Source organism: Rhinatrema bivittatum, chromosome 1, assembly GCF_901001135.1.
Source record: "Rhinatrema bivittatum chromosome 1, aRhiBiv1.1, whole genome shotgun sequence".
Lineage (NCBI taxonomy): Eukaryota > Metazoa > Chordata > Amphibia > Gymnophiona > Rhinatrematidae > Rhinatrema > Rhinatrema bivittatum.
Window position 1 is genome coordinate 403,280,179 of NC_042615.1, and position 26,862 is coordinate 403,307,040.

Below are 26,862 nucleotides of genomic sequence, written 5' to 3' on the forward strand. Positions count from 1 at the left end.
CAGTGTTCTCCCTACGGGCGATACGCTGTTGATTTTGCTAGCAAGTTTTCTTCTCTTGGGACGCATGCGCGCGCCTTGGGGACGTGGAATGTTGGAGTGAGCAGTCCGGATGATGTCATCGCTGAGTTCTGTGTGGGGCCATTGCCAGCGTCTCTCGTTGCTTTGGCAACAAGTCAGTGTAAAGGGAAGCACTGCAGAGGGTTAGCTCCTAGTTATTTTTTTGTTTTTCTTGCTTGTTTCTGTTACTGTTTTATCTTCCTCAGTTCTCTGCCTGTCGATACTATTATCTTGAATATCTCTGGACTGTATATGCTAGTAGGTATTTAAATTAAAGTGTTTCTTCAATGGTATTTCATTCAGAGTCATAATTTGCCTCATTGAAACATAGAAACATAGAAATGACGGCAGAAGAAGACCAAATGGCCCATCCAGTCTGCCCAGCAAGCTACACACTTTATCCATTTTTTTATTTCCCTTTTTCTCTCTCCCACCTGTTACTATTGGCTTCCAGTACCCTCCAGCCCTAATTCCCCTCCACCCCACCACAATTCCCCTCCACCCCACCACCAATGTAGAGAGCAGCGCCGTATCTGCATCCAAGTGAACATCCAGCTCAATTAGGGGTAGCAACCGCTGTAACAAGCAGGCCACACCCCTGCCCCATACTCTTACCCATCCCTGTTTTTTTTTTTTTGGAGATGACAGCCCTCCATCCTTCCGCTCCGTGAAGGTGGAACTCCAACCACTGGCATCCTGCTCCGTGAATGCCTCTGTGGCTACTGCCGCTCCGTGCAGTGTTTTGCTGCCTCCTCTTTATTCACGCCCTCTAGACTTGATGGATCCACAGTGTTTATCCCACGCCCCTTTGAAGTCCTTCACAGTTTTAGACTTCACCACTTGGTTATGCTTGAGACATCTGCCTGGATCTTGAGACTATTCTTGTTCCCTAATTGTCATCAACTTGACACAGATCTTTGCTGGACTCTTTCTCTGGTAAAAGACTTTCTGGTATGTCCTGCTAGCTCTGATACCCAAAGGCCCAACCTGCGGGGAACATGGGCTAGTAAGGTGAAGTTATTGCCTGATCTTATAGTATTGTCCGCCTCCCGGTTGTAGGTAATTCTAAGGGTCAATTCCATAGTAGTTGTATAGATTCCTCAACTGGATCAAGGGTTCACATTCATAATAGATTGCCAAAGCCATGGTCCCGGCGGATCTTTCTGGACTTCAGGCTATTCTGGGCTTGGCTCAGCGCCTGCAGCAACAACAGCATTGTTTGGATGTATTATCTGCCATGGTAGAGCATTTAGTAAATCGTCTGGACTCCACTTCTCAGGCTACAACTTCCAGTTTACCATCTGCTTCTGCAGTGATGCCATCGACGCCTTTAAATTTACCGGCACCGCCTCATTACGCGGGAGATTCTATACAGTGTCGAGGATTTTTAAATCATTGTTTCATGCATTTTTCACTTCAGCCACATCAATTTCCGTCTGATCAGGTAAAGACGATGTACATTTTATCTTTATTGGACGGTCGAGCTCTGGCGTGGGCTTCTCCTGTTTGGGAGCGTGGCGACCCCTTGCTGTTAGATCTCCAGAAGTTTGTGCGCATCTTCAGACAGGTTTTCGATGAGCCTGCCAGACAATCTACAGCCACCAAGGAGCTTCTTCATTTAAGTCAAGGTGTTCGTCCTCTATATATTTATTTTACAGCTTTTATATACCGGTGTTCGTAGGAACATCATATCAGTTTACATGGAACTTAAACGCAGTACATGGAACAGGGTGCAAGTAACTTGGAGAGGATTGAATGGAGAGATTTGATAGGAAAAGTGGATATATATTCTTGATAGGGGTAGAGGAAATATATATGCAATAGGGAAATAAGAATACATATACAATTTGATAATATTAGAAGAAATATGTACAATATCATGATAATACAAACAGTACGTTCCGCTCACTGGCCTTCGAGCTGGGCTGGTGGGAGGATAGTTTGCAAAGTATTTTCTTGGAGAGTCTTTCAACCAGAATTAAGGATGAACTTGCTGCTAGAGATCTACCTGAGGACCTGGAATCTCTAATTGATTTGTCTGGTCACATTGACCGCGACTGCAGCAATAAGCTCAAGAGGTAAAGACTGGACGTCGGGCCATTTCCTTAGCATCAGCTTTTTCTTGCCCAAAAACTCTTTTACCTACCAAAACGGAATCACCACGTTCAGAGGAGCCCATGCAACTTGGTCGCACTCCTCTTACTCAAGAGGAGAGGCAGCGACGTCGATCTCTAGGCCTCTGTCTTTATTGTGGAGGAAAGGGTCATTTGCTGGCTCAATGTAAAGAGAGGCTGGAAAACTCCCGAGCCTAGGAGTTATAGGGGAGCTGACCCTAGGCTGTATAAATCCTGCCCCACAATGCACTGTTCCTGTATCATTGCATTACTCGGGAGGGATCTTCTCTACTATGGCGTTCATTGATTCGGGAGCTGGAGAGAATTTCATTTTGGCAGAGTTGGTAAAATACTCACAGCTTCCAACCCTTTCCAAAAATCCTCCTTTACAGATTTCCTCAATACACGGAAGTCCACTTCCTGGTTGGGTGACCTCTATCAACGCTCCTGTAACTCTTCGCAGGGGGCTCTCCATGAAGAACAAATCACGTTCTTCATTCTGGAAAAGACCATTCATCCAGTGATTTTAGGATGGCCTTGTCTACAGAAACATTCCCCCCAAATTAATTGGAAAACTTTACAGATTACAGCATCGGGTTCAACTTGTTTTTCTTCATGTCTAAATAAGTTATCTGGATTTCGAATACCTTTGGCTGTAACAGCTCTTGGTATTCCAGCACAATATGCAGAATTTAGTGACGCTTTTTCAAAAGAAAGGGCTGAAACATTACCAGAGCATCGGCCTTTTGATTGTGCTATCGATTAATCCCTGGCTCTATACCTCCAAGGAGCCAAGTATATCCTCTATCTTTACCAGAAACTCAAGCTATGACTCAATATATTCAAGACAACCTTGATAGAGGGTTCATCAGGACCTCTACTTCTCCAGCTGGAGCTGGATTTTTCTTTGTGGCTAAAAAAGACGGTTCATTAAGACCATGTATAGATTACCTAGGTCTTAATGCCATTACCCGTCAGGACAGATACCCATTACCACTTATTCCTGAACTTTTGGATCGATTGCAAGGAGCTAAGATTTTCACGAAACTAGACCTTAGAGGCACTTATAACTTGGTTCGAATAAAACTGGGCAATGAGTGGAAGACAGCTTTTAATACACGAGATGGATATTAAGAGTATTTGGTAATGCCGTTTGGCCTTTGCAGTGCTCCAGCAGTTTTTCAAAACCTTATGAATGAGGTTTTCTGCGACATGTTCCATTCCACGGTAATACTATATCTTGATGACATCCTTGTATATTCAAAAGACCTCCATTCACATCGCTATCAAGTACGACAAGTGCTTCATCGTCTTCGGGAACACCATCTTTACGTGAAACTTGAGAAATGTCTCTTTGAACAAGAATATATTCCATTCTTAGGCTTTATAGTATCCTCCACTGGTTTTCATATGGATCCTGAGAAAGTTGCAGGTATAAAGAAATGGCCTCATCCAGTTGGACTTTGGGCTCTCCAACAATTTCTTGGATTTGCTAATTTCTATCACCACTTCATTCCTAGTTACTCAAGTATAGTGGCTCTGCTCACTGCACTCACTAAGAAAGAGATGAATGCCAGAGATTGGCCACCTGAGGCACTGAGAGCTTTCAAAGAATTAAAACTAGCTTTTCTTCAAGACTCTTGTTTACGACATCCCGATCCTTCTCAACCATTTGTGGTGGAGGTGGATGCTTCAAATTCTGCCGTTGGAGCTGTACTCAGCCATTTTTCGCCCAATGGAGCACTATTGCCTTGTTCCTATTTTTCTCGGAAATTCACCTCTTCAGAGAGAAATTACAGTATTGGAGATAAGGAATTACTTGAAGAGTGGCGTCAGTGGTTGGAGGGGGCCCAACATGAAATAACTGTATACACCAATCATAAAAACTTGGAGTACTTGAGTCAAGCACAGCAATTGAATCCTCGGCAAGTATGCTGGTCCCTCTTCTTCAGCCAATTCAAATTCTCTATTTGATATCGACCAGCCTCAAAGAATACTTGAGCTGATGCTCTCTCTTGCACTTTTAGGTTGAAGATGCTCTAGTAACGCCTCAATACATCTTAGACCCAGCTCGAGTACATCTGGCCGTGACCAATGTGGCTCCCACCGGCAAAACAGTGGTTCCGTTTCGTCTTAGGGTGAAAATATTATCATGGGCTCGCGACTCGTTGTCAGCTGGCCATCCTGGCAAGGACCGTACATTCAAACTATTAACTTGATATTATTGGTGGCCTCATGTTAAACGAGATGTTCAGGCTTATGTTAGCTCCTGCCCGATTTGCGCCCAACAAAAGTCTCTTCCTGGCCGCCCCTGGGGACTTTTACAACCACACTCTATTCCCGAGGAACCATGGACACATATTTCTGCAGATTTCATAGTAGATCTACCAGTTTCCGAAGGAAAGCAAGTAATTTGGGTGACTATAGATAATTTTTCAAAGATGGCTCACTTTGTAGGTTTACCGAAATTGCCTACTGCTCCTGAACTTGCTCAGCTATTTACCCAGCATATCTTCCGTTTGCATGAGATTGGGCTCACAATTTACTGCTAAATACTGGCGAGCTTTCTGTAAAAAATTTGGAGTTAAATTAGACTTTACTTCAGCATTCCATCCGCAAGAAAATGGGCAAGCTGAACGTATCAACTGAATGCTTAAAACCTATCTATGATCATTTGTAAATCAACGAGAAAATGACTGGGTGTCTCTTTTGCCTTAGGCAGAGTTTTCATATAATCATCATATTCATTCTGCAACTGGAAAATCACCATTTCATATTGTATCCGGAAAACAACCAATTCCACCCTTGCCATTGCCTCTAGATGTGCATTCGACAAGCGGCTGAGACAGCCAAAAGCACCACTGATAGACATCGTCGGCAAGCTCCGCTCTTCAAATCTGGAGACAGAGTGTGGCTAAGTACTTGTCATATCTGGTTAAGAATACCTTCTATGCGTTTAGCACCCAAATTCATCAGACCTTTCTCTATAAAAGAACGTATAGGACCAGTCTCATACAAGTTGTTTTTACCTACCACGCTAAAGATTCACATGTATCTTTACTAAAACCTTTAATTACATCAGCATTTCATCGAAAACCCCCTGAATCGCTGGAAGTGGCTGCAGATGATGACTCTTATTTATCAAGTTCAAAATACATTAGACATTCGGTTCTACCACAGACGTTGGGAATATTTAATCTCCTGGCAAGGTTTTGGTCCAGAGGAAAACTCTTGGGAACCAGCGTTTAACATATTAGATAAGACTCTCCTCCTTCGGTTTCATTGGGAAAACCCTGACAAGCCAAACCCTTCTTGGAGGGGGGGTACTGTTGGAATTCTGGTCCGGTCTTCTCACTCCTCCAATGTAGGAGGGTGTGGTGCGGCTCAAGTCAGCGCGGCACTTGCTCCACGGAGGGGGCACTGGCAAATGTCTGCTGCATCTTGGGTCGGTGGGCCGAGACATCGGTGGGTGGCTGCGGCGTCTCTCAACGGTGGGCTGAGGCAGATCGGGCTTGCAGCGTTCTCCCCGTGGGTGAGACACTGTTGATTTTGCTGGCAAGTGTTCTTCTCTTGGGACACATGAGCGCACCTCGGGGACGTGGAATGTTGTTGGAGTGAGCAGTCCGGATGATGTCATCACTGAGTTCTGTGTGGGGCCGTTGCCAGCGTTTCTTGTTGCTTTGGCAATGAGTCAGTGTAAAGGGAAGCACTGCAGAGGGTTAGCTCCTAGTTATTTTTTTGTTATTCTTGCTTGTTTTTGTTACTGTTGTATCTTTCTCTGTTCTCTGCCTGTGGATACTATTATCTTGAATATCTCTGGGCTGTATATGCTAGTAGGGATTTAAATTAAAGTGTTTCTTCAATGGTATTTCATCTGGAGTCATAATTTGCCTCATTGGTTATGCTTGAGACATCTGCCTGGATCTTCAGACTATTCTTGTTCCCAAATTGTCATCAACTTGACTCAGATCTTTACCGGACTCTTTCTCTGCTAAAAGACTTTCTGGTAAGTCCTGCTAGCTCCAATACCCAAAGGCCCAACCTGCGGGGAGTGTGGGTTAGTAAGGTGAAGTTATTGCCTGATCGATAAGTATTGTCCGCCTCCCGGTTATAGGTAATTCTAAGGGGTCAATTCCTTAGTAGTTCCATAGATTCCTCAACCGGATGAAGGGTTCACATTCATAACAGAATTACCTGGACTGATTAAAACGGACACATCTATCATAAGACTTAGGAAGTTATTGAAAGCTTATTTATTCCAACAAGCTTAATGGGTAGGTTTAAATGGTTTCTGGATTCTGTCTTTTATGTCACAGTGTTTTTTGGGTTTTTTTTTAGATATTGCTTCTTGGTCCCACTGAGGATGAAAGGCTATGTATGTAATATGCAGCTCTTATTTGTTTTTTTTAGGTTGCTGGTGTAATATTGTATACTATTCATAGTAAGCAGCTGGCTATGTTTTAATTTTAAACAGAACGAGATAAGCAAATGACAGTAGTATGTGTATGTATATTATGTTTGCTTTTATGGGTTTTTTTTTATTGTTGTCTGTCAAATTTTGTGGAATATTTTGATAGGACAAAAAAAGAGTCCTCTAAGACAGTGATTATCCCTGGCCCTAAGTGGCTTAAAGGAGAGAGCCAGAGGGGGAGAGTTGGAGGAATGGAGTGTTCCCCTGAATGGGAAGACGTCTCTGCTGTGGTCAGACTATTTTAAGAATAGCTGTTCTCCTTAATTTCCCATTCCTTGAACGTGCAAAACATTTCTGAGAGAACAATGGAGAAAGATCCCAAGGCTTCAGAAGATTCCATTTTGATTAATATTCAGAAACCTGTGAGGGTTTTCCATTGCTCAGTCAGTGAAGGATCTTTTTGTTGTTTTGGAATGAGATTCTCCTGAAGCCAGTTTTAAAGGGGTTTGCTTGCCTGGTTGCGGGGGGAGCGAAGATGCATCTCTCTCCCCTTATCTTCTAAGAAGTGGGAAACGTTTTCCTGAGGCAAATATGCTGGCTTGTGTAGTGATATTGAGAATCACTATTCCTGTGGAGGGTGATGCAGCACTCTTAAGATGCAAAGGATGGAAAAGAATAGAAGCAGTTCTCAAGCAGGCCTTTGAGATGGGTAGTATGTCTCTTCAGGTGCCAGTATGTAACTATTGTAACTAAAGCTGGTTTGCACTTATCTCACTGCATGCCAGGAGGCTTTGCAGGAAAGCAACATATTATATCTGGAGAAGGTGGGAAGCCTTTGGGCAGATGCATTTTTTATTAGTTCATACCTCGGTTGGGAGCATGGCTTCTAGTATAGTGGCCAGGCATTTGGCTGCGGAGAAGGTCTACAGATTCAACTTCTGTGAGTCAATCAACTAAGTTTCTCTTCAAGGGAAGCCTAGGGAGAATCTAAAGTTCCCAGGCTATCAGAGGATGAACAGCAAGAATCATTGAGTTAGTTGTTTTTAGAAGCCTTCCGTATGTCAAAGGTCTGAGTCGTGGTAGATTTCAGTGTTTTCAAAGCTCCAAGAGAGAGGGAATGTTGAGAGTTCAGGAGCTACAGCATTTCCCGAAGCTCCCAATGAAGGAGTTAGTGGTCCAGTCTCTGGAGCAAAGGCGTAAGTGGTTGGTTATTAGAATTCTGCAGATATAAGCCCAGATTATGATAGCCCAGTGGGTCTTATATAATATTCAGAGTGGCTATGTCTTAGAGTTTTCCTGTCTGAACTTAGCTTTTATAGTTTTTCCTTGTCTTTCTTCTCTGATGCAAGAAGCATTTCGAGTTGTGCTCGGTCGTCTGCTAGACATAGGAGCAATAGTTTCAGAAGGCGTTTGACAAAGTTTCTCATGAGAGGCTTCTAGGAAAAGTAAAAAGTCATGGGATAGGTGGCGATGTCCTTTCGTGGATTGCAAACTGGCTAAAAGACAGGAAACAGAGAGTAGGATTAAATGGACAATTTTCTCAGTGGAAGGGAGTGGACAGTGGACAGTGGACAGTGGACTGCCTCAGGGATCTGTATTGGGACCTTTACTTTTCAATATATTTATAAATGATCTGTAAAGAAATACGACAAGTGAGATAATCAAATTTGCAGATGACACAAAATTGTTCAGAGTAGTTAAATCACAAGCAGATTGTGATAAATTGCAGGAAGACCTTGTGAGACTGGAAAATTAGGCATCAAAATGGCAGATGAAATTTAATGTGGATAAGTGCAAGGTGATGCATATAGGGAAAAATAACCCATGCTATAATTACACAATGTTGGGTTCCATATTAGGTGCTACAACCCAAGAAAGAGATCTAGGTGTCATAGTGGCTAACACATTGAAATCGACGGTTCAGTGTGCTGCGGCAGTCAAAAAAGCAAACAGAATGTTGGGAATTATTAGAAAGGGAATGATGAATAAAACGGAAAATATCATAATGCCTCTGTATCGCTCCATGGTGAGACCACACCTTGAATACTGTGTAAAATTCTGGTCGCCGCATCTCAAAAAAGATATAATTGCGATGGAGAAGGTTCAGAGAAGGGCTACCAAAATGATAAGGGGAATGGAACAACTTCCCTACGAGGAAAGACTAAAGAGGTTAGGACTTTTCAGCTTGGAGAAGAGACGACTGAGGGGGGATATGATAGAGGTGTTTAAAATCATGAGAGGTCTAGAACGGGTAGATGTGAATCGGTTATTTACTCTTTCAGATAGTAGAAAGACTAGGGGGCACTCCATGAAGTTAGCATGGGGCACATTTAAAACTAATCAGAGAAAGTTCTTTTTTACTCAATGCACAATTAAACTCTGGAATCTGTTACCAGAGGATGTGGTCAGTGCAGTTAGTATAGCTGTGTTTAAAAAAGGATTGGATAAGTTCTTGGAGGAGAAGTCCATTACCTGCTATTAAGTTCACTTAGGGGCGGATTTTAAAAGGAGCGCGAATAGCCTACTTTTGTTTGCGCTCCAGGCGCAAACAAAAGTACGCTGGATTTTAGTAGATACGTGCGGAGCCGCGCGTATCTGCTAAAAACCTGGATCGGCGCGCGCAAGGCTATGGATTTTGTATAGCCGGCGCGCGCCGAGCCGCGCAGCCTACCCCCATTCCCTCCAAGGCCGCTCCGAAATCGGAGCGGCCTCGGAGGGAACTTTCCTTTGCCCTCCCCTCACCTTCCCCTCCCTTCCCCTACCTAACCCACCCGCCCGGCCCTGTCTAAACCCCCCCCTTACCTTTGTCGGGGGATTTACGCCTCCCGGAGGGAGGCGTAAATCCCCGCGCGTCAGCGGGCCTCCTTCGCGCCGGGACGCGACCTGGGGGCGGGTCCGGAGGGCGCGGCCACGCCCCCGGGCCGCCCCGGGCCATAGCCACGCCCCCGGGCCCGCCCCCGGAACGCTCCCGACACGCCCCAAAAACGCCGCGCGGTTCGGGCCCGCCCCCCGACACGCCCCCTACACGCCCCCTCCGAAAACCCCGGGACTTACGCGAGTCCCGGGGCTCTGCGCACGCCGGTAGGCCTATGTAAAATAGGCTTACCGGCGCGCAGGGCCCTGCTCGTGTAAATCCGCCCGGTTTTGGGCGGATTTACGCGAGCAGGGCTCTGAAAATCCGCCCCTTAGAGAATAGCCACTGCCATTAGCAATGGTAACATGGAATAGACTTAGTTTCTGGGTACTTGCCAGGTTCTTGTGGCCTGGATTGGCCACTGTTGGAAACAGGATGCTGGGCTTGATGGACCCTTGGTCTGACCCAGTATGGCATTTTCTTATGTTCTTATGTTCTTAAGTGCCTCTGGTACAGTGGGATTGATGTCTGTATTCCATCTATTAAGAGGTTTTCAAGAAAAAAAAAAGCAAACCAAAGGGAACCTTTCACCTATTTTGGACCTGACACAAGTCAGCAAAGTTTTGAAGGTTCTTTTACTTCAGAATGGGGGCATCTCTATTGGTTATGGAGACCTCTGGATCTTATAGTAGAGTTAGAGTAGTCCAAATACTAAACTCCTTCCTCTCACCCTAGCTTGCCACTGGTTCCTAAATCAGTTCAAGTTCTTTTAACGGTGAGACGAGACAAATTGTTTAGCGTCCATTGGCTTGACAGAAGCATATTAGTATCTTTCCTCCTGAGAATTCTTCAGAAGACTTTCCATTTCTCAGAGCTGGGGAGGTCGTTTTCGGTTTCAGGTCCGCCCTTTTGGTTGATCATTGACCCTGGAACTTTCTTACATCAAGAAGGCCTCTTGGTTCATCCTTATCTAGATGATCGATTAGTCAGGTCAGAGTCAGCCCAGGAAAACAATTTAGCTACCAGTAATATTTAGTTGATATGGGGGCTCATTTCAACACTAACTGGGGCTGAGTGTTGTTGACGGTACAAAGGACTCAGAGGCTACAAGCACAGTTGCATTCCGTGAAGTGCACCAGGAGATCCTCTGTATGGAGTTATTTTAAGCTGTTGAGGTCCATGGTGGTGGCCTTGGAGTTAGTTCAGTGAGAGACCTGCTTCCAAGTGCTTAGTCACAAAACTATACAATTGGATTATTTGTCCCAGATCAGGCAGGAACAGGTTTCAATTGGTGATTTGGAGAATTGGAGAAGGGAGTAGATCCTGAGCCTCCTTTTTAAGCTGAAGTGACGTTACATATCAAATTTTAGGTTGGGGACACATTGTCAAGATTGTTTTTGTTTTTTGTTTTTTTTTTCCTCACAGGAAATTTGGTCAGCAGTAGAGGTTAGGTGTGCAAATCTGTTTGGTAACCAGGGCAGTTTGGTTGGCATTGCTCTATTTGATGCTGTTTCTTCAAAATCAAGTAATTAATTTTTGTCAGATATTTTCATGATAGTGGTGTATGCGTTTCATCAAGAAGAGACCAAGAGTTCTCAGGTGTCAGCATAGGTGATAACTTGGGAGGAGAAATACCTAAGAATACTATTGGTATCTTGCGTACATTGGGTAGAGAAGGTTCAAACTGAGAACTGTCGGGATGGACCTTTCATTACACTATGGTGGCATGAGGAGAGCCACTGTTGAACCTATTGAGAGAAAGAGGATTGTCCGATCTGAATGCTTTAGTTCAGTTTTAGCTGGAGTAACAACTTGTTGTACGGTCTGCAAGGAGTTAGCAATCAGTTGCGCGTTCTGCTAGGATTTAGCAATCTTATGTTAATCTGTTGACAAAGCTCTGTGGTGAAAGCTGGGAGTTAGCAATCTGTCAGAAAGCTCTGTTAATAAAGCTGGTAGTTAGCAATCTGTTGTTATTTAGAATAGTTGTGGGTGGATCCTTGGACCAGTGGCTGATAACCATGCCCTCGTGGGAAATCCCGAGAGGGACCACTGGTCAGGCTTAGTGTGGGAGACAGACACACACTAGTTCTTTTATTAGACAATATAGTAAACCACCAGAGGTGGCAGTAGTGAGCTGGAAGCGCCCGGCTGGGCTGTAGTCCCTCAGGTACTGGAACAGCGATCCCCAGGTGGCTGAGCTGTAGAGAAACTAAGAAAGTGAGTAGGCAAAGCATGCGGCATTCAGGAACAAGTCCTTGATGGTAACACTCACACAATAGTCTCTTGAGGCAGCCCAGGAGATGGTATATATTAGGCCCTCGAGGAGCGAGTACCTAAACCCAGGGAAGGCTCTGAGAGATAGATGGAAACTCACTGATGTGTAAGCAGCGATGACTTCTTAGCCCAAGTCCGGGACGTGGGCCCTTGAGGAGCGAGTACCGGTTCCGGACTGCGACCTGAAAAGAAAAAGATAGAGCGAGGCCCCCCGAGGAGCTGGTATCTCTAGTGAAGTCCGAGGAGGCAGTGTAGCTAGGGTTGCGGAGAGCGAATCCCATCCGCAGCAACCAGGAGGAAGCTAGGTAAACCAATCCCTTGCTAACTCGTCTTGTTAGCAAAAACTGAGACCTTAAATATCTGGAGCTGGTGACGTCATCTCAGGGGGACGCCCCTGAGGTTCGCGCCAACGCTGGTACATCAGTCGGGCCATGCGTGCGCGCCCTTAAGCATCTGGTCAACATGGTGGCTTGCAACGTCGAGTCGGTCCGGGAACGGCATGGAGATGCCACAGAGCTAGCCTTTCATCAACCCCGAAGGGAGTCGCCAACGAGGTAAGGTGGGCGGAGCAGAGACGTCAGGCAGTGACAGACACAACACAACTACTTTGTATTTCCTTTATGGTTTCTGATAGACAATCTCCTGCAGAAGATTTCCAGGCTTTAAGGGTTAGTAGCTCTGCCTAGTGTCTGCTTGATCAAGGCAACCTTGGTACTCAGTTCTGTTCTGGCTGTTGGATGAAAGTTCCCTCTCTTTACCTCGGAACTCAGGTCTCCTGAGGCAGAATCTGGTGTTTCATGGGGATCCGGTTCAATTCTGTCTTGTAGCCCGGCTCTTGAGAAGTTTTGTTTGAGAAGGGATTCTCAAGAGATGGTGGATACCTTGTTGCTTTTTCAGGAAAGTTCTACATTCCTGGTATATATCAGGGTTTGGTGAAGTTTTGAAGATTGGTGCAGTAGTAAGCAGATTTTTTTCCTAGGGGGAATTTGATATCTTCCATTTGGCAGTTTTTTGCAAGGAGGTTGGATAAAGGTCTAGCTCTCAAGTTCTTAAAAGTGCAAATAGTGGCAATTGTGTGTTTCAGAGGTTTTATTCAGGGTATGCCTTAAGCCTCTCAATTGGAGTTTTCTTGTTCCCTATGAGGAATGAAACTTGTAGATCGCTGGTAAAAGAACTGATCTTGTCTTGGAATTTGAATGTAGTGATATCCTTTCTGTGGTTAATTCTTTTGAACCCTTTAAGTAAAACGTTTTACTTGTTAATTTTCTTTCCATGAATCCTGTTACACCAGTTTAGATGAGTCCATACAGGCAGGTTATGTCCCCCTACCAGCAGATAGAGGAAGAGTACATAGCTTTCTCCTTGCTGCTGGCTGAAAGGAATCAGTAAGTTTTTGCTTGGGACATTGTCTTTTTTAAAAGTATTGGGGCAAAGTTAACTATTTGGGAATATTATTTAGTGTGTTTGTGCTTTTAATAGTCAGTAAGGCAGCGAATAACATAACTTAGACTGTTTGTATTTTTAAATAGTCAGTAAAGCAGCTAGTAAGCAGTAGTTAGTGTGTTTATTTTTAATAGTCTGTAAGGCAGCTAGTAAGCAGAAGTTAGTGTTTGTATATTAAAAACAAACAAAAAAAAGTAACCAGAAGCTAGAAATAAGCTAGGAGCAGTGTATACCTAAGTATTTATTTATTTATTTATTTATTTAAAAATATTTCTATACCGGCTTTTCAAACAAATTTGACCAAAACGGTTTACAAAAATTATAAAACAACAAAATAACTAAAAATTACTTTTGACTAAAGACCATAAAATAGAAATAATACCAAATTAACAAATAAAATAAAATAATAGAAGGAAAAAAAATACAATGTATCATTATAAACCCTGCTCCTTTAAGCATAGCTATACTATTTTTTTACAAAAACAAGTAAAAAGCCAGAAAAAATAAAAATAGAATACCTTAGAGCCTATGTCTGATAGAGACCAGAGCCCTAGAAGATAGGTAATTAAGCTATCAATAAGAACAGATGATATATACCTTATTGAGGTTAGGTGTTCAGACTATCAAGGTCTCCAAAAGCTATCTTAAATAAATGAGTTTTTACAACCTTCTTGAATTCTTTATGGCTAGTAATTTGCCTTAAAGTATTAGGGAGTGAGTTCCACAACAAAGATCCTGCCACTGAAAAGGCTCTTTCTCTGGTCATATTTAGTCTCGCCAGTCTAACTGTAGGAACATCAAGCAGATATTTAGTTGCAGATCTAAGGTGTCTAGCTGGTTTGTATAACCGTAAGGATGTACAGAGCCAAGTTGAATCTGGGTCATGAATTAAAGAGAGAACTTTATATTTTACACGAAATTTAATTGGGAGCCAATGTAGCTTGAACGATAGGGGAAATGTGATGTCTCATTGGCAAACCTACTAACAAACGGGCCGCAGAATTCTGTATCTGTTGCAATGGTTTTAAGGTGGAGTCTGGAAGACCCAAAAATAGACTATTACAATAGTCTAAACCAGCAAAAATGAGAGATTGAAGAACTGTTTGAAAGTCATCTTTGAAAAGTAGTGGTTTTAATCTTTTTAAAGTATGTAACTTGAAGAATGAATTCTTTACTACATAGGAAACATGTTGTGATAAAGATAAATTCGTATCTACTTATATTCCTAAATTACGGGCGACTTTTTTAACTTCAATTACCTCGCTACCTAGTGTAACCGATGGTGCTGGACCGTTTGTGGGATTGTCTAGCACACTCAAAAGAAGGAGCTCTGTTTTTTTAGCATTGAGTTTAAGCCGGCTATGGCTTAGCCAATGTTCGATTGTCTTCACATAAAGATTGCACAGCGATATAGGCTCAGCCCAGGAAGATTTGTAAGGGACATAGATTTGAATGTCATCCGCGTAGATCTTAAATTGAACATCCAATGTAGCTAAAATATGGCACAGTGGGAGAAGATAAATATTGAACAAAACAGGTGACAAGGAAGACCCTTGCGGGACTCCAGTGGTTTGAGTATAAATTTGTGAGGATTTGCCTTTAAAGTTTATTTGACAGCGGCGATTAGCAAGATAACTACTAAACCAATTCAGTACTGTGGCTTGTATACCGATCACTTGAAGTCTAGATAGTAAAATCTTATGATCGAGCGTATCAAACGCCGCTGATATATCCAGTAAGATCAGAAGAAAATCAGTATTTGAGTCGAATCCTCGTACATACGTATCAAAGGAGGAAAGTAAAAGGGTTTCAGTTGAATAGCCCTTTCTAAAGCCGTGTTGATCTGGATGTAAAATGTCATGGTCTGATAGATAATCTCTCAGTTGGAAGAGCACAAGTGATTCAATAGTTTTTGACAAGGAAGTAAGGGTAGCAATTGGTCTAAAATTTGTAAAATCTAGTAATGAAGATGATTTGTTTTTTTGAATTGGAGTAATAGAGGCTAACTTCAATTGATGTGGGAAGATACCAGTTTCCAATGATTGGTTTATGATGGAGCAAATTATTTCAGGACAATAGTCACCTAATTCTTTAAAGATGGCACCAGAACATGGGTTTAAAGGGGAATTGGATAACTTTTGTTGAAAAGCTCAGTTACTCACCTTGGAAAGGTGTTGAGATAGTGTAATTTGGTTTGATTAGGTACCAACATTTGTTAATCAAGAGAGCAGTGAGTAACTCTGGCTGACTAACTGAAGTTAGACTGTATTTCCCCACACATCCCTAGCTCATCCTTTAATTTATAGGCAGGTGCCACTTAAAAAACTCCCCAAAAAACAACAACCTTATTGAGAGTTTGATCATTCCCCTGTAGGCCGCTACTAGACATATAGTGAATTCACTAATACATTTAAAGGACTTTAATTAGACACATTCCTACTCCCATAACAACCTAAAACTTAAATAGGAACTGAACAAATTTGAGATGAAGGCAGCAGTCCAGCAGCAAGAGGGAGGCTCCCAGTCTTTTGCATTTAGTGTCACATGTATGATTTTTTACCCGCTAGTGAGAAATTGTACATGTGCATGCGATGCAAAGAGCTCCTGGCTCTCAGAGAACAAGTCCGATCTCTGGAGACTAGAGTGGCAGACCTGGAGGACCTGAGGCATGGTTCGGAGAAATGTTTCCTTGAAGGATACTAATGAAACAGGACAGTTAGGGCATCCCAACAGAGAAGTTCCATTAAAAGCAAACATAGTTCATATGCTAATATATAAAAAATCACCAAAGCTAATGATTTCCAAATTATCCCAAACAACAGAAAAGCAGGTTGTTCAAAAAAGCAAAAACCACACTTTGAAATGTCTGTATGCCAATGCCAGAAGTCTAAGAAGTAAGATGGGAGAGTTGGCGTGTATAGCAGCAAATGATGAGATTGACATATTTGGCATCACAGAGACTTGGTGGAAGGAGGATAACCAATGGGACATTGCTATATCAGGATACAAATTATATCGCAATGATAGGGAGGATCAACTTGGTGGGGGTGTGGCACTTTATGTCCGGGAGGGTATGGAGTCCAACAGGATAAAGATCATACAAGAGACTAAATGCTCAGTAGAATCTATATGGGTAGAAATCCCATGTGTGTTGGGTAAGAGCATAGTGATAGGAGTATACTACCGTCCACCTGGACAAAATGGTCAGACAGATGATGAAATGCTAAGAGAAATCAGGGAAGCAAACCAATTTGGCAGTGCAATAATAATGGGAGATTGTTAATTAATTGCCATTAGAAGTAGCTTAACTGTGCTGCTTCAATAATACACAGAGGTCCAACTTTAATACAAACCAATTTAAGTTTATTTAATATTAAAAGCCAATCTTATGAGACCTCTGGGAGACAGAGCGAGAGAATGCTCTCCTGCGTGTCTGTCTCCACGTTTGTAAGTGAGGGCTGACTTTTTATAGATAAAACATACAATGATCCCTAATAGGATTGCATAGAGTATCAGGTACCACGTGTCATGTGTCCAAATAATACAACCTATGGCTAAGCCTCCCTGGTCCCACCTCCCACTTTAAGATCCAGTTAGGCATAGACCCACGTGTGTCTGCTGATGGCTATCAATCAGTCTAGTAGTTCTTAGTAGTTCTTTGTTCTGTCACTTCTGTGCTCTCCTGTACCAGTCGTTTGATCAGACTCCTAATCTTATGGGAATATCCAGTTACAGTGGGCCTCTTCAGACGAGAGAGACAGGATCCTGTGACAACATAGTTGGTCCATATGTTCGTTGTGACCTCATGACCCTTCATCATATCTGGCTAGGTCTGAATTCATTCCAGATGTCTCCCAATAGCCATTCACGCTCAGGTCAGTCTGAGTTCCTTGTATGCCAGCAGTTTCAGTTGGGCCAAGAAAGCAAAGGATTCTGGATAAACTGAGTGGACCAAAGTCCTGAGCCAAAGTCTTCATGTTAGACTGCCCATGTATCAAGATTTCAATTACCCCAATATTGACTGGGTAAATGAAACATCAGGACTTGCTAGAGACATAAAGTTCCTGGATGTAATAAATGATTGCTTCATGGAGCAATTGGTTCAGGAACCAACAAGAGAGGGAGCTATTTTAGATTTAATTCTTAGTGGAACACAGGATTTGGGTGAGAGAGGTAACGGTGGTGGGGCCACTTGGCAACAGTGATCATAACATGATCAGATTTAAACTAATAACTGGAAGGGGGACAATAAGTAAATCTGCAGCTCTAACACTAAATTTTAAAAATGGAAACTTTGATAAAATGAGGAAAATAGAAAAAAACTGAAAGGTGCAGCTGCAAAGGTAAAAAGTGTTCAACAGGCTTGGACATTGTTTAAAAATACAATCCTAGAGATGCAGTCCATATATATTCCGCACATTAAGAAAGGTGGAAAGAAGGCAAAACGATTACCGACATGGTTAAAAGGTGAGGTGAAAGAGGCTATTTTAGCCAAAAAAAAATCCTTCAAAAATTGGAAGAAGGATGCATCTGAAGAAAATAGGATAAAACATAAGCATTGTCAAGTTACGTGTAAAACATTGATAAGACAGGGGAAGAGAGAATTTGAAATGAAGTTGGCCATAGAGGCAAAAACTCATAATAAAACCTTTTTTAAATATATCCAAAGCAAGAAACCTGTGAGGGAGTCGGTTGGACCATTAGATGACAGAGGGTTTAAAGGGGTTCTTAGGGAAGATAAGGCTATTGCAGAAAGACTAAATGAATTATTTGCCTCCGTGTTTACTAATGAGGATGTTGGGGAGATATCAGTTCTGGAGATGGTTTTCAGGGGTGATGAGTCAGATGAACTGAATGAAATCACTGTGAACCTGGAAGATATAGTAGGCCAGATTGACAAACTAAAGAGTAGCAAATCACCTGGACCAGATGGTATGCATCCTAGGATACTGAAGGAACTAAAAAATGAAATTTCTGATCTATTAGTTAAAATTTGTAACCTATCATTAAAATCATCCATTGTACCTGAAGACTGGAGGGTGGCCAATGTAACCCCAATATTTAAAAAATGCTCCAGGGGCGATCCGGGTAACTATAGTCCAGTGAGCCTGACTTCAGTGCCTGGAAAAATAGTGGAAACTATTCTCAAGATCAAAATCGTAGAGCATATAGAAAGACATGATTTAATGGAACACAGTCAACATGGATTTACCCAAGGGAAGTCTTGCCTAACAAACCTGTTTCATTTTTTTGAAGGGGTTAATAAACATGTGGATAAATGTGAACCGGTAGATGTAGTGTATTTGGATTTTCAGAAGGCATTTGACAAAGTCCCTCATGAGAGGCTTCTACGAAAACTAAAAAGTCATTGGATAGGAGGCGATGTCCTTTCGTGGATTACAAACTGGTTAAAAGACAGGAAACAGTGGAAAAGGGTAAACAGTAGAGTGCCTCAGGGATCTGTACTTGGACCGGTGCTTTTCAATATATATATAAATGATCTGGAAAGGAATACGACGAGTGAGGTTATCAAATTTGCGGATGATACAAAATTATTCAGAGTAGTTAAATCACAGGCAGACTGATACATTACAGGAGGACCTTGCAAGACTGGAAGATTGGGCATCCAAATGGCAGATGAAATTCAATGTGGACAAGTGCAAGGTCTTCCATATAGGGAAAAGTAACCCTTGCTGTAGTTACACGATGTTAGGTTCCATATTAGGAGCTACCACCCAGGAAAAAGATCTAGGCATCATAGTGGATAATACTTTAAAATCGTCGGCTCAGGGTGCTGCAGCAGTCAAAAAAGCAAATAGAATGTTAGGAATTATTAGGAAGGGAATGGTTAATAGAACGGAAAATGTCATAATGCCTCTATATCGCTCCATGGTGAGACCGCACTTTGAATACTGTGTACAATTCTGGTCGCCGCATCTCAAAAAAGATATAGTTGCGATGGAGAAGGTACAGAGAAGGGCAACCAAAATGATAAAGGGGATAGAACAGCTCCCCTATGAGGAAAGGCTGAAGAGGTTAGGGCTGTTCAGCTTGGAGAAGAGATGGCTGAGGGGGGATATGATAGAGGTCTTTAAGATCATGAGAGGTCTTGAACGAGTAGATGTGACTCGGTTATTTACGCTTTTGAATAATAGAAGGACTAGGGGGAATTCCATGAAGTTAGCAAGTAGCTCATTTAAAACTAATTGGATAACATTTTTTTTCATTCAATGCACAATTAAACTCTGGAATTTGTTGCCAGAGGATGTGGTTAGTGCAGTTAGTGTAGCTGGGTTTAAAAAAGGTTTGAATAAGTTTTTGGAGGAGAAGTCTATTGCATGCTATTAATCAAGTTGACTTAGAAAATAGCCACTGCTAATACTAGCATCAGTAGCATGGGATATACTTAGTTTTTGGGTACTTGCCAGGTACTTGTAGCTTGGTTTGGCCACTGTTGGATACAGGATGCTGGGCTTGATGGACCCTTGGTCTGACCCACTATGACAATTTCTTATGTTTCTTATGTGGAATTAAGGTCATAAACAATTTTAGGGGTTTGGATCATCTCTTTGTTCTCCATGCAAAGTCTTTTAAGAGGGATGTGGGTATAAAAGCTTCATTGGCATGTTGATTTAAAGAAGTCATAAGTGAGGCCTATGTAGTTAGAGGACTACCACTTCCAAATAGGATGAAAGCAGTTCTTGGGTCCGTGCTTTGGTTGGTTTCACCACTGAAGAGTTGCAAAGTAGCAACTTGTTCTTCCTTGTGTTCTTTTGTAAAACTTTTATTTTCTCAACATTCGAACCAGGGAAGCATCCTCTGGTTCTGAGGTCTTGAAAGCAGGTTTGGCAGTGTCCCACCCACTCGAGGTATATCTTGGATACATCCCATGTATTGGATTGGTCTGAAATAAGAAGGAGAAATTTAGTTGTTAGCTGATAATTTCCTTTCCTTCCTTCCAGCTAGACCAGTTCAAGACCCTCCTTCATCTGCCAAAAGCGTGGTTTTCTATGGTTATTTCTTTTCAGATATTCAATTTTATTTAAACCGTCATTTCATAGGTAAGGGGATATTAATCTTTTTGTGTTGTTTTATTAGGAAGTTCATTTGTTATTCTCCTTTGGAAACCCCTGGTTTGGGGAAGGGGAGGTTTGGTTTTAGTATGTTATTCTAGCTTGTTATAGTATACTGGCAGGCTGCAGGTAGCCTGGGAGCCTATGTAAGGTGACATCAGCATGCCTGTTAATCTCTGCCTCCATCTGCGTGTTGGTGAACATAACCCATGCATTTAGACTGGTTTGGCTTGACTCAAGGAAAATAAATGATCAGGTAAGAACAAATTTCTCCTTAATGTAGCTGGGTTAAAAAAAAGTTTGGATAAATTCTTGGAGGAGAAGTCAATTACCTGCTATCAATCAAGCTGACTTAGAAAATAGTCACTATTACTAGCATCAGTAGCATGGGATATACTTAGTTTTTGGGTACTTGCCAGGTATTTGTAGCCTGGATTGGCCACTGTTGGAAACAGGATGCTGGGCTTGATGGACCCTTGGTCTGACCCAGTATGGCAATTTCTTATATTCTTATGTTCTTAGCGTTCATATAAGAAATGACCATTGTACGTGTTGATCATCTTGAATAGGATATGGCTCTGTTTTCTCATGACAATAATAACATTTTTAAATTTTGCTTCATTTATGTCATTATTTATGAATCCAACTTGGATAGCAAACAGTCTGCAACTTTGCAGCTTGGTATATGTTTTTTTTTTTCTTTTAGGTCTAGATGCTTGAAGTTTGGGATGGCCGAATATCAGGCAGAAGTTGTGAGTCTGAAGCTGGAGGATGATTCAGTTATAGAAGGAATAAGTGATCAAGTATTGGTGGCGATTATTCTCAGCCTTTCATTCATTGCTGCATTGGTATACCTGCTTATAAGGTAAGACTGCTGTTAAAGAGATATATCACAGCAAGGAAGGAAGTGAAAACCTTGTTTATAAGTGGATTTTTTTTTTTGTAATTTAAATTGTTATTCACTTTTATCATCGGGTACAAAGAAGTGGTAAAATGGAAACATATATGCACATAACACATCAGGTTCCATAATAATCCAGTGTACAAGAGATAAACAACCCAATGCTTGCCCGTTCCAAAGTTACCCCCAGTCTTATTGAAGATTGCCCCAACTCAGAGATCCCTACTCTTCCCCCCCCCCTTCCAACAAAATTGACACCATTAGGCTTACTCTTATTAATAATAACCCACAAAATGATTCTCATCCTGCTAACATGCAAAGACATAAGTAAATATAGTAAACCTTAGCCTAGTACCATCCGTTTGAAGCACGCTTCTATCCATCATATGCCCCAAGAACTCCAAAAATAAATCATTTCTTCCACCATTTCTCCCAAGGAGCCTACGCTTTCTTGAATTTCCTCAAAGAATATCTTCTTAAGGCAGTAAGATTTTTTCATTAATTATACCTTCTTAATATACAAACATAATTGTTCCATAGTAGTAGATTTTCTAATGATTTTCAAGTTTAATGTTCTTGAAAATTACTTTTTTTATTTTTATTTTGACATTTTATATATCGTCGTCCCATATAAAGATCACAACGGTTTCAAAATTAAAATTCATATTATAAATCTACAAATGGTTACAGTTTAAGGGGGTAGTATTCATAGACAGGAATTAACATAAATCAAATGGAATATTCAAATACATATTAACTAGAGATCTAATACATAAGGTGAGTAGTACGGGAAATTAATCTGATAACAGTTTTTGCATGTATCAGTGTATCATATCAGTGTTTTCAATAGCTTAGATGCCAGGCCCTTGCGTCACCTTCCCCTGAAGCATAGATCCATTTGGTGAGTATTCACAGATCTGAGGGAAAAAAATTGAACCAGCTTTAAGCACCTGTCTGTGTGAGTTGAAAAACACAAACTAATCTTTTTAGAGATTAGCGAGGGAGCTATCTATTACAATGTGCACCATGATTTCATGGTTGATTTCAGGCCGATACAATATCGTGTGCTCAGGCTAGCACACTGGTTAACCCACGCTTGGATGCTTGTTTTGGACATGCAAAATGAGCGCCCCATGCAATAAAAGTATTAGCATGTCCCTAATGCATATGTAAACCAGTGTCTCCCAAATAGCGCCGATCGTATTTACATTCCATTTAATTGAGTTCTTTTGCTAATACCCCTCCATGCGATAATGTGTGTCCAAAACCTGTGCATCCATAATGAGTTTTTAACATTTGAAATTTTGCATCAGCCCTGTCCTTGGCTTATTGTACAAGGGCTAGTGATAGCTAACAGTTCGTGAAGACTTCACTGCCATTTAAACCATGGAAACCCTGCAGTTCTTTGTCTTGCTGACTTTTGTTTTGTATGTGCAAGCCAGATTAAGGATCTCCAGACAGCGGAAGGCTGTTGTTAATGGAAACAATAACGATGGAAGACGAGAGGGCCATAAGAACATGCCATACTGGGTCAGACCAAGGGTCCATCAAGCCCAGCATCCTGTTTTTAACAGTGGCCAATCCAGGCCATAAGAACCTGGCAAGTACACAAAAACTAGGTCTATTCCATGTTACCGTTGCTAGTAATAGCCGTGGTTATTATCTAAGTCAACTTAATTAATAGCAGGTAATGGACTTCTCCTCCAAGAACGTATCCAATCCTTTTTTAAACACAGCTACACTAACTGCACTAACCACATCTTCTGGCAACAAATTCCAGAGTTTAATTGTGCTTTGAGTGAAAAAGAACTTTCTCCGATTAGTTTTAAATGTGCCACATGCTAACTTCATGGAGTGCCCCCTAGTCTTTCTATTATCCGAAAGAGTAAATAACTGATTCACATTAACCCGTTCTAGACCTCTCTATCATATCCCCCTTCAGCTGTCTCTTCTCCAGGCTGAAAAGTCCTAACCTCTTTAGTCTTTCCTCATAGGGGAGCTGTTCCATTCCCTTTATCATTTTGGTCTCCCTTCTCTGTACCTTCTCCATCGCAACTATATTTTTTTTGAGATGTGGCGACCAAATTTGTACACAGTATTCAAGGTGCGGTCTCACCATGGAGCGATACAGAGGCATTATGACATTTTCCGTTTTATTCACCATTCCATTTCTAATAATTCCCTACATTCTGTTTGCTTTTTTGTCTGCCGCAGCACACTGAACCGACAATTTCAATGTGTTATCCACTATGAAGCCTAGATCTCTTTCTTGGTTGGTAGCTCCTAATATGGAACCTAACATTGTGTAACTATAGCATGGGTTATTTTTCCCTAGATGCATCTCTTGCACTTATCCACATTAAATTTCATCTGCCATTTGGATGCCCAATTTTCCAGTCTCAGATGGTCTTCCTGCAATTTATCACAATCTGCTTGTGATTTAACTACTCTGAACAATTTTGTATCATATGCAAATTTGATTACCTCACTTGCTGTATTTCTTTCCAGATCATTTATAAATATATTGAAAAGTATGGGTCCCAATACAGATCCCTAAGGCACTCCACTGCCCACTCCCTTCCACTGAGAAAATTGTCCATTTAATCCTATTCTCTGTTTCCTGTCTTTTAGCCAGTTTTTAAGGACATCACCACCTATCCCATGACTTTTTACTTTTCCTAGAAGCCTCTCATGAGGAACTTTTTCAAACGCCTTCTGAAAATCCAAATATACTACATCTACCGGTTCACCTTTATCTACATGTTTATTAACTCCTTCTAAAAAGTGAAGCAGATTTGTGAGGCAAGACTTGCCTTGGGTAAAGCCATGCTGACTTTGTTCCATTAAACCATGCCTTTCTATATGTTTTGTAATTTTTATATTTAGAACACTTTCCACTATTTTCCCTGGCACTGAAGTCAGGCTAACTGGTCTGTAGTTTCCCGGATCACTCCTGAAGCCCTTTTTAAATATTGGGGTTACATTAGCCACCCTCCAGTCTTCAGGTACAATGGATGATTTTAATGATAGGTTACAAATTTTTACTAATAGGTCTGAAATTTCATTTTTGATTTCCTTCAGAACCCTAGGGTGTATACCATCTGGTCCAGGTGATTTACTACTCTTCAGTTTGTCAATCAGGCCTACCACATCTTCTAGGTTCACCGTGATTTGGTTCAGTCCATCTGAATCATTACCCATGAAAACCTTCTCTGATACGGGTATCACCCCAACATCCTCTTCAGTAAACACCGAAGCAAATAAAATCATTTAATCTTTCCGCGATGGCCTTATCTTCTCTAATTGCCCCTTTAACCTCTCAATCATCTAATGGTCCAACTGACTCCCTCACAGGCTTTCTGCTTCGGATATATTTAAAAAAGTTTTTTCTGTGAGTTTTTGCCTCTATGGCCAACTTCTTTTCAAATTCTCTCTTAGCCTGTCTTATCAATGTCTTACATTTAACTTGCCAACATTTATGGAATGCCAACCATTTATTTATTTATTTATTTATTTATTTGTACAATTTTTATATACCGTTGCACAGTAATATTCCATTGCTATGGTTTACATAAAGTAAACGTAAAACTTAAAATTGATACAAAAGATATTAAAAACCTCATATCTTATTATTAAAGTTAACTTAATACAAACAGTTATTAAAATCTTTAAATTACTCCTACAACAAGAAATTTAAAAGTAACAATTCGAACTAAAATACATGGATCTCAGCTTCCTTATTTGGTGTCACTCTCATATGCCTGACAAAACAACCAGCGGCTGCACAGGTAAGCAAAACAAATAGAAGAAATATATTTTTTCACTCAATGCATAATTAACCTCTGGAATTCATTCCCAGAGCTTGTTTAGTGTAATAGGATTTACCAGAGGTTTGCATAAGTTCCTAGAGGAGAAGTTCATAAACTGCTATTATTCAAAATGGAATATTAGCTTATGATCTATTCAGATCTAGTGTTCTTGTCAGGTACTTGTGATTTGGATAGGCCACAGATTTAAGATGGCTGTGTGTCATGTCTTATGTTCTGTTTTTTTGTTTCTAGGTACAGCCCACAGCCATCCGTAGACCCTGCAGCCAACATATCATTCAGTCACGGATAACCCTTCTTGGATTGCCCGAGACTGAAGTGGTGTGAAAATACCATCTCAGCTCTCTGGCAATTTTTTAACCCTTTATGAGGACCTGCGTGAGGACATTAACCCCCTCGCCTCTCACGACCATGCTGCCCCTGGGTTGGTGAAACTTCTGTGTGCTTTGCATTTTTTTTGCAACTGGAAGTTTCCAAAATACGGTTGGACTCGGAAAGATCAATCAGTCCTCATTCTCTCGGCACTTGGGACAAGTCTTGAGGGCAATGAAGCTCATGAGGCAGTATATCTCATATCCACAGGACCCAGCGCAAATCCAGGACATCCGGCGAGGGCTCTTTGAAATAGCTGGGATGCACAGTGTGTTGGGCACGAATGACTGCACCCACATTGCACTGACCCTGAAGGCAGAACAGGAGAGGGCATTCTGCAACTGCAAGCACTTCCATTTCATGAATGTGCAGGTTGTGTATGATGCACATCTTCGAAACCTGCATGTGGTGTCACGATGTCCTGGGAGCTGCCATAATTCCTTTATCCTTGCCCGTTCGTCATTTGGTATTGATTTCCCCATGGGGAAATACGGCGATGGTTGGCTGCTCGGTAAGTAGCAGTTGCTGTGGGCTGGAATTGTGGATATGTGGAGGGATTATAGACAGCTTGGTGGGATGGAGCTATACGGGACCCAGTACAAGATCATTATCTCACCAGCATGATGTGTGTTATTGCATACTGTTGATTTCTGAAAGTTTTTCGGTTGTCCTTTATTGGTATGATAGTGTGGATTTAAATGAGCAGGCTATGTATAGGGCAATTTGAGTAGTGTATGTGTTTTCAGGTGTCGTGACATTGCTTTTGATGTAATATTGGTTACCCCTTTTATAGGTGACTGAGGCTATGGCTGTAAGCCATGATTGCTTACTTTGCTCCTGGCCCCATGCACTGCGGCCGTAAAATGGTACAAAGAGGCACATACCAGCACGAGGTCTGACATTGAGTGGACATTGAGTGTGCTGAAAAGCCGATTCTGATGCTTGGATCACTCTGGTGGTGAACAGAGAAAATACCTCCCATCCATCTCTCACCATAACCCTCTGCCGCTCCTCTCAACTTTTAACTCTATCTAAGCACCCCATCCGAATATCCGACAACCTAATACCATCTTTCGAACAACGTGTCTCATGTCACCTAGAGCACTCTATTTAACCTGTTATAGTATTATTATATTATATTATATCATATCGTTACCGCATTGTTCTTATGTTATTCACTGTTAAAGCTGCACCTCTGATGCAATGTTTTTCACCTCTGTTTTAATGTACTGAGTTGTTCAAAATGTAAACCGGAGTGAAGGCCAACACTAATACTCCGGTATAAAAAAAACCCACTTAAATAAATAAAAATAAATTTAAGGAGCCCCCAGTATAAATTGTAATGAAAAAGAGAAATGGGTGGTGTGTATTAATGTTAGCTGTGACTGCAGTCAAAAAAGGTTTTTTAATTTGACATATTTATGAAACTTTTTTGAGAATGTTTTAAAAATTAGAGGAAAAGTCCTCAGGACTGGTATTTTTCTGAATTGATTATCAGGATATAAACCAGTTGATGCAATCATAGGTCAGAAAATC

General features: G+C 41.5%; 1 protein-coding gene across 1 annotated transcript in view; it reads left to right on the plus strand.

The window, feature by feature from the left end:
• RNF170 (ring finger protein 170) overlaps positions 1 to 26,862 on the plus strand; it is a 344,363-nt gene that overhangs the window by 84,962 nt on the left and 232,539 nt on the right. The window contains 1 exon segment of the mRNA XM_029602052.1: positions 20,933 to 21,091. Coding sequence (XP_029457912.1) covers positions 20,955 to 21,091 — 137 coding nt within the window. The 5' untranslated portion in view covers positions 20,933 to 20,954.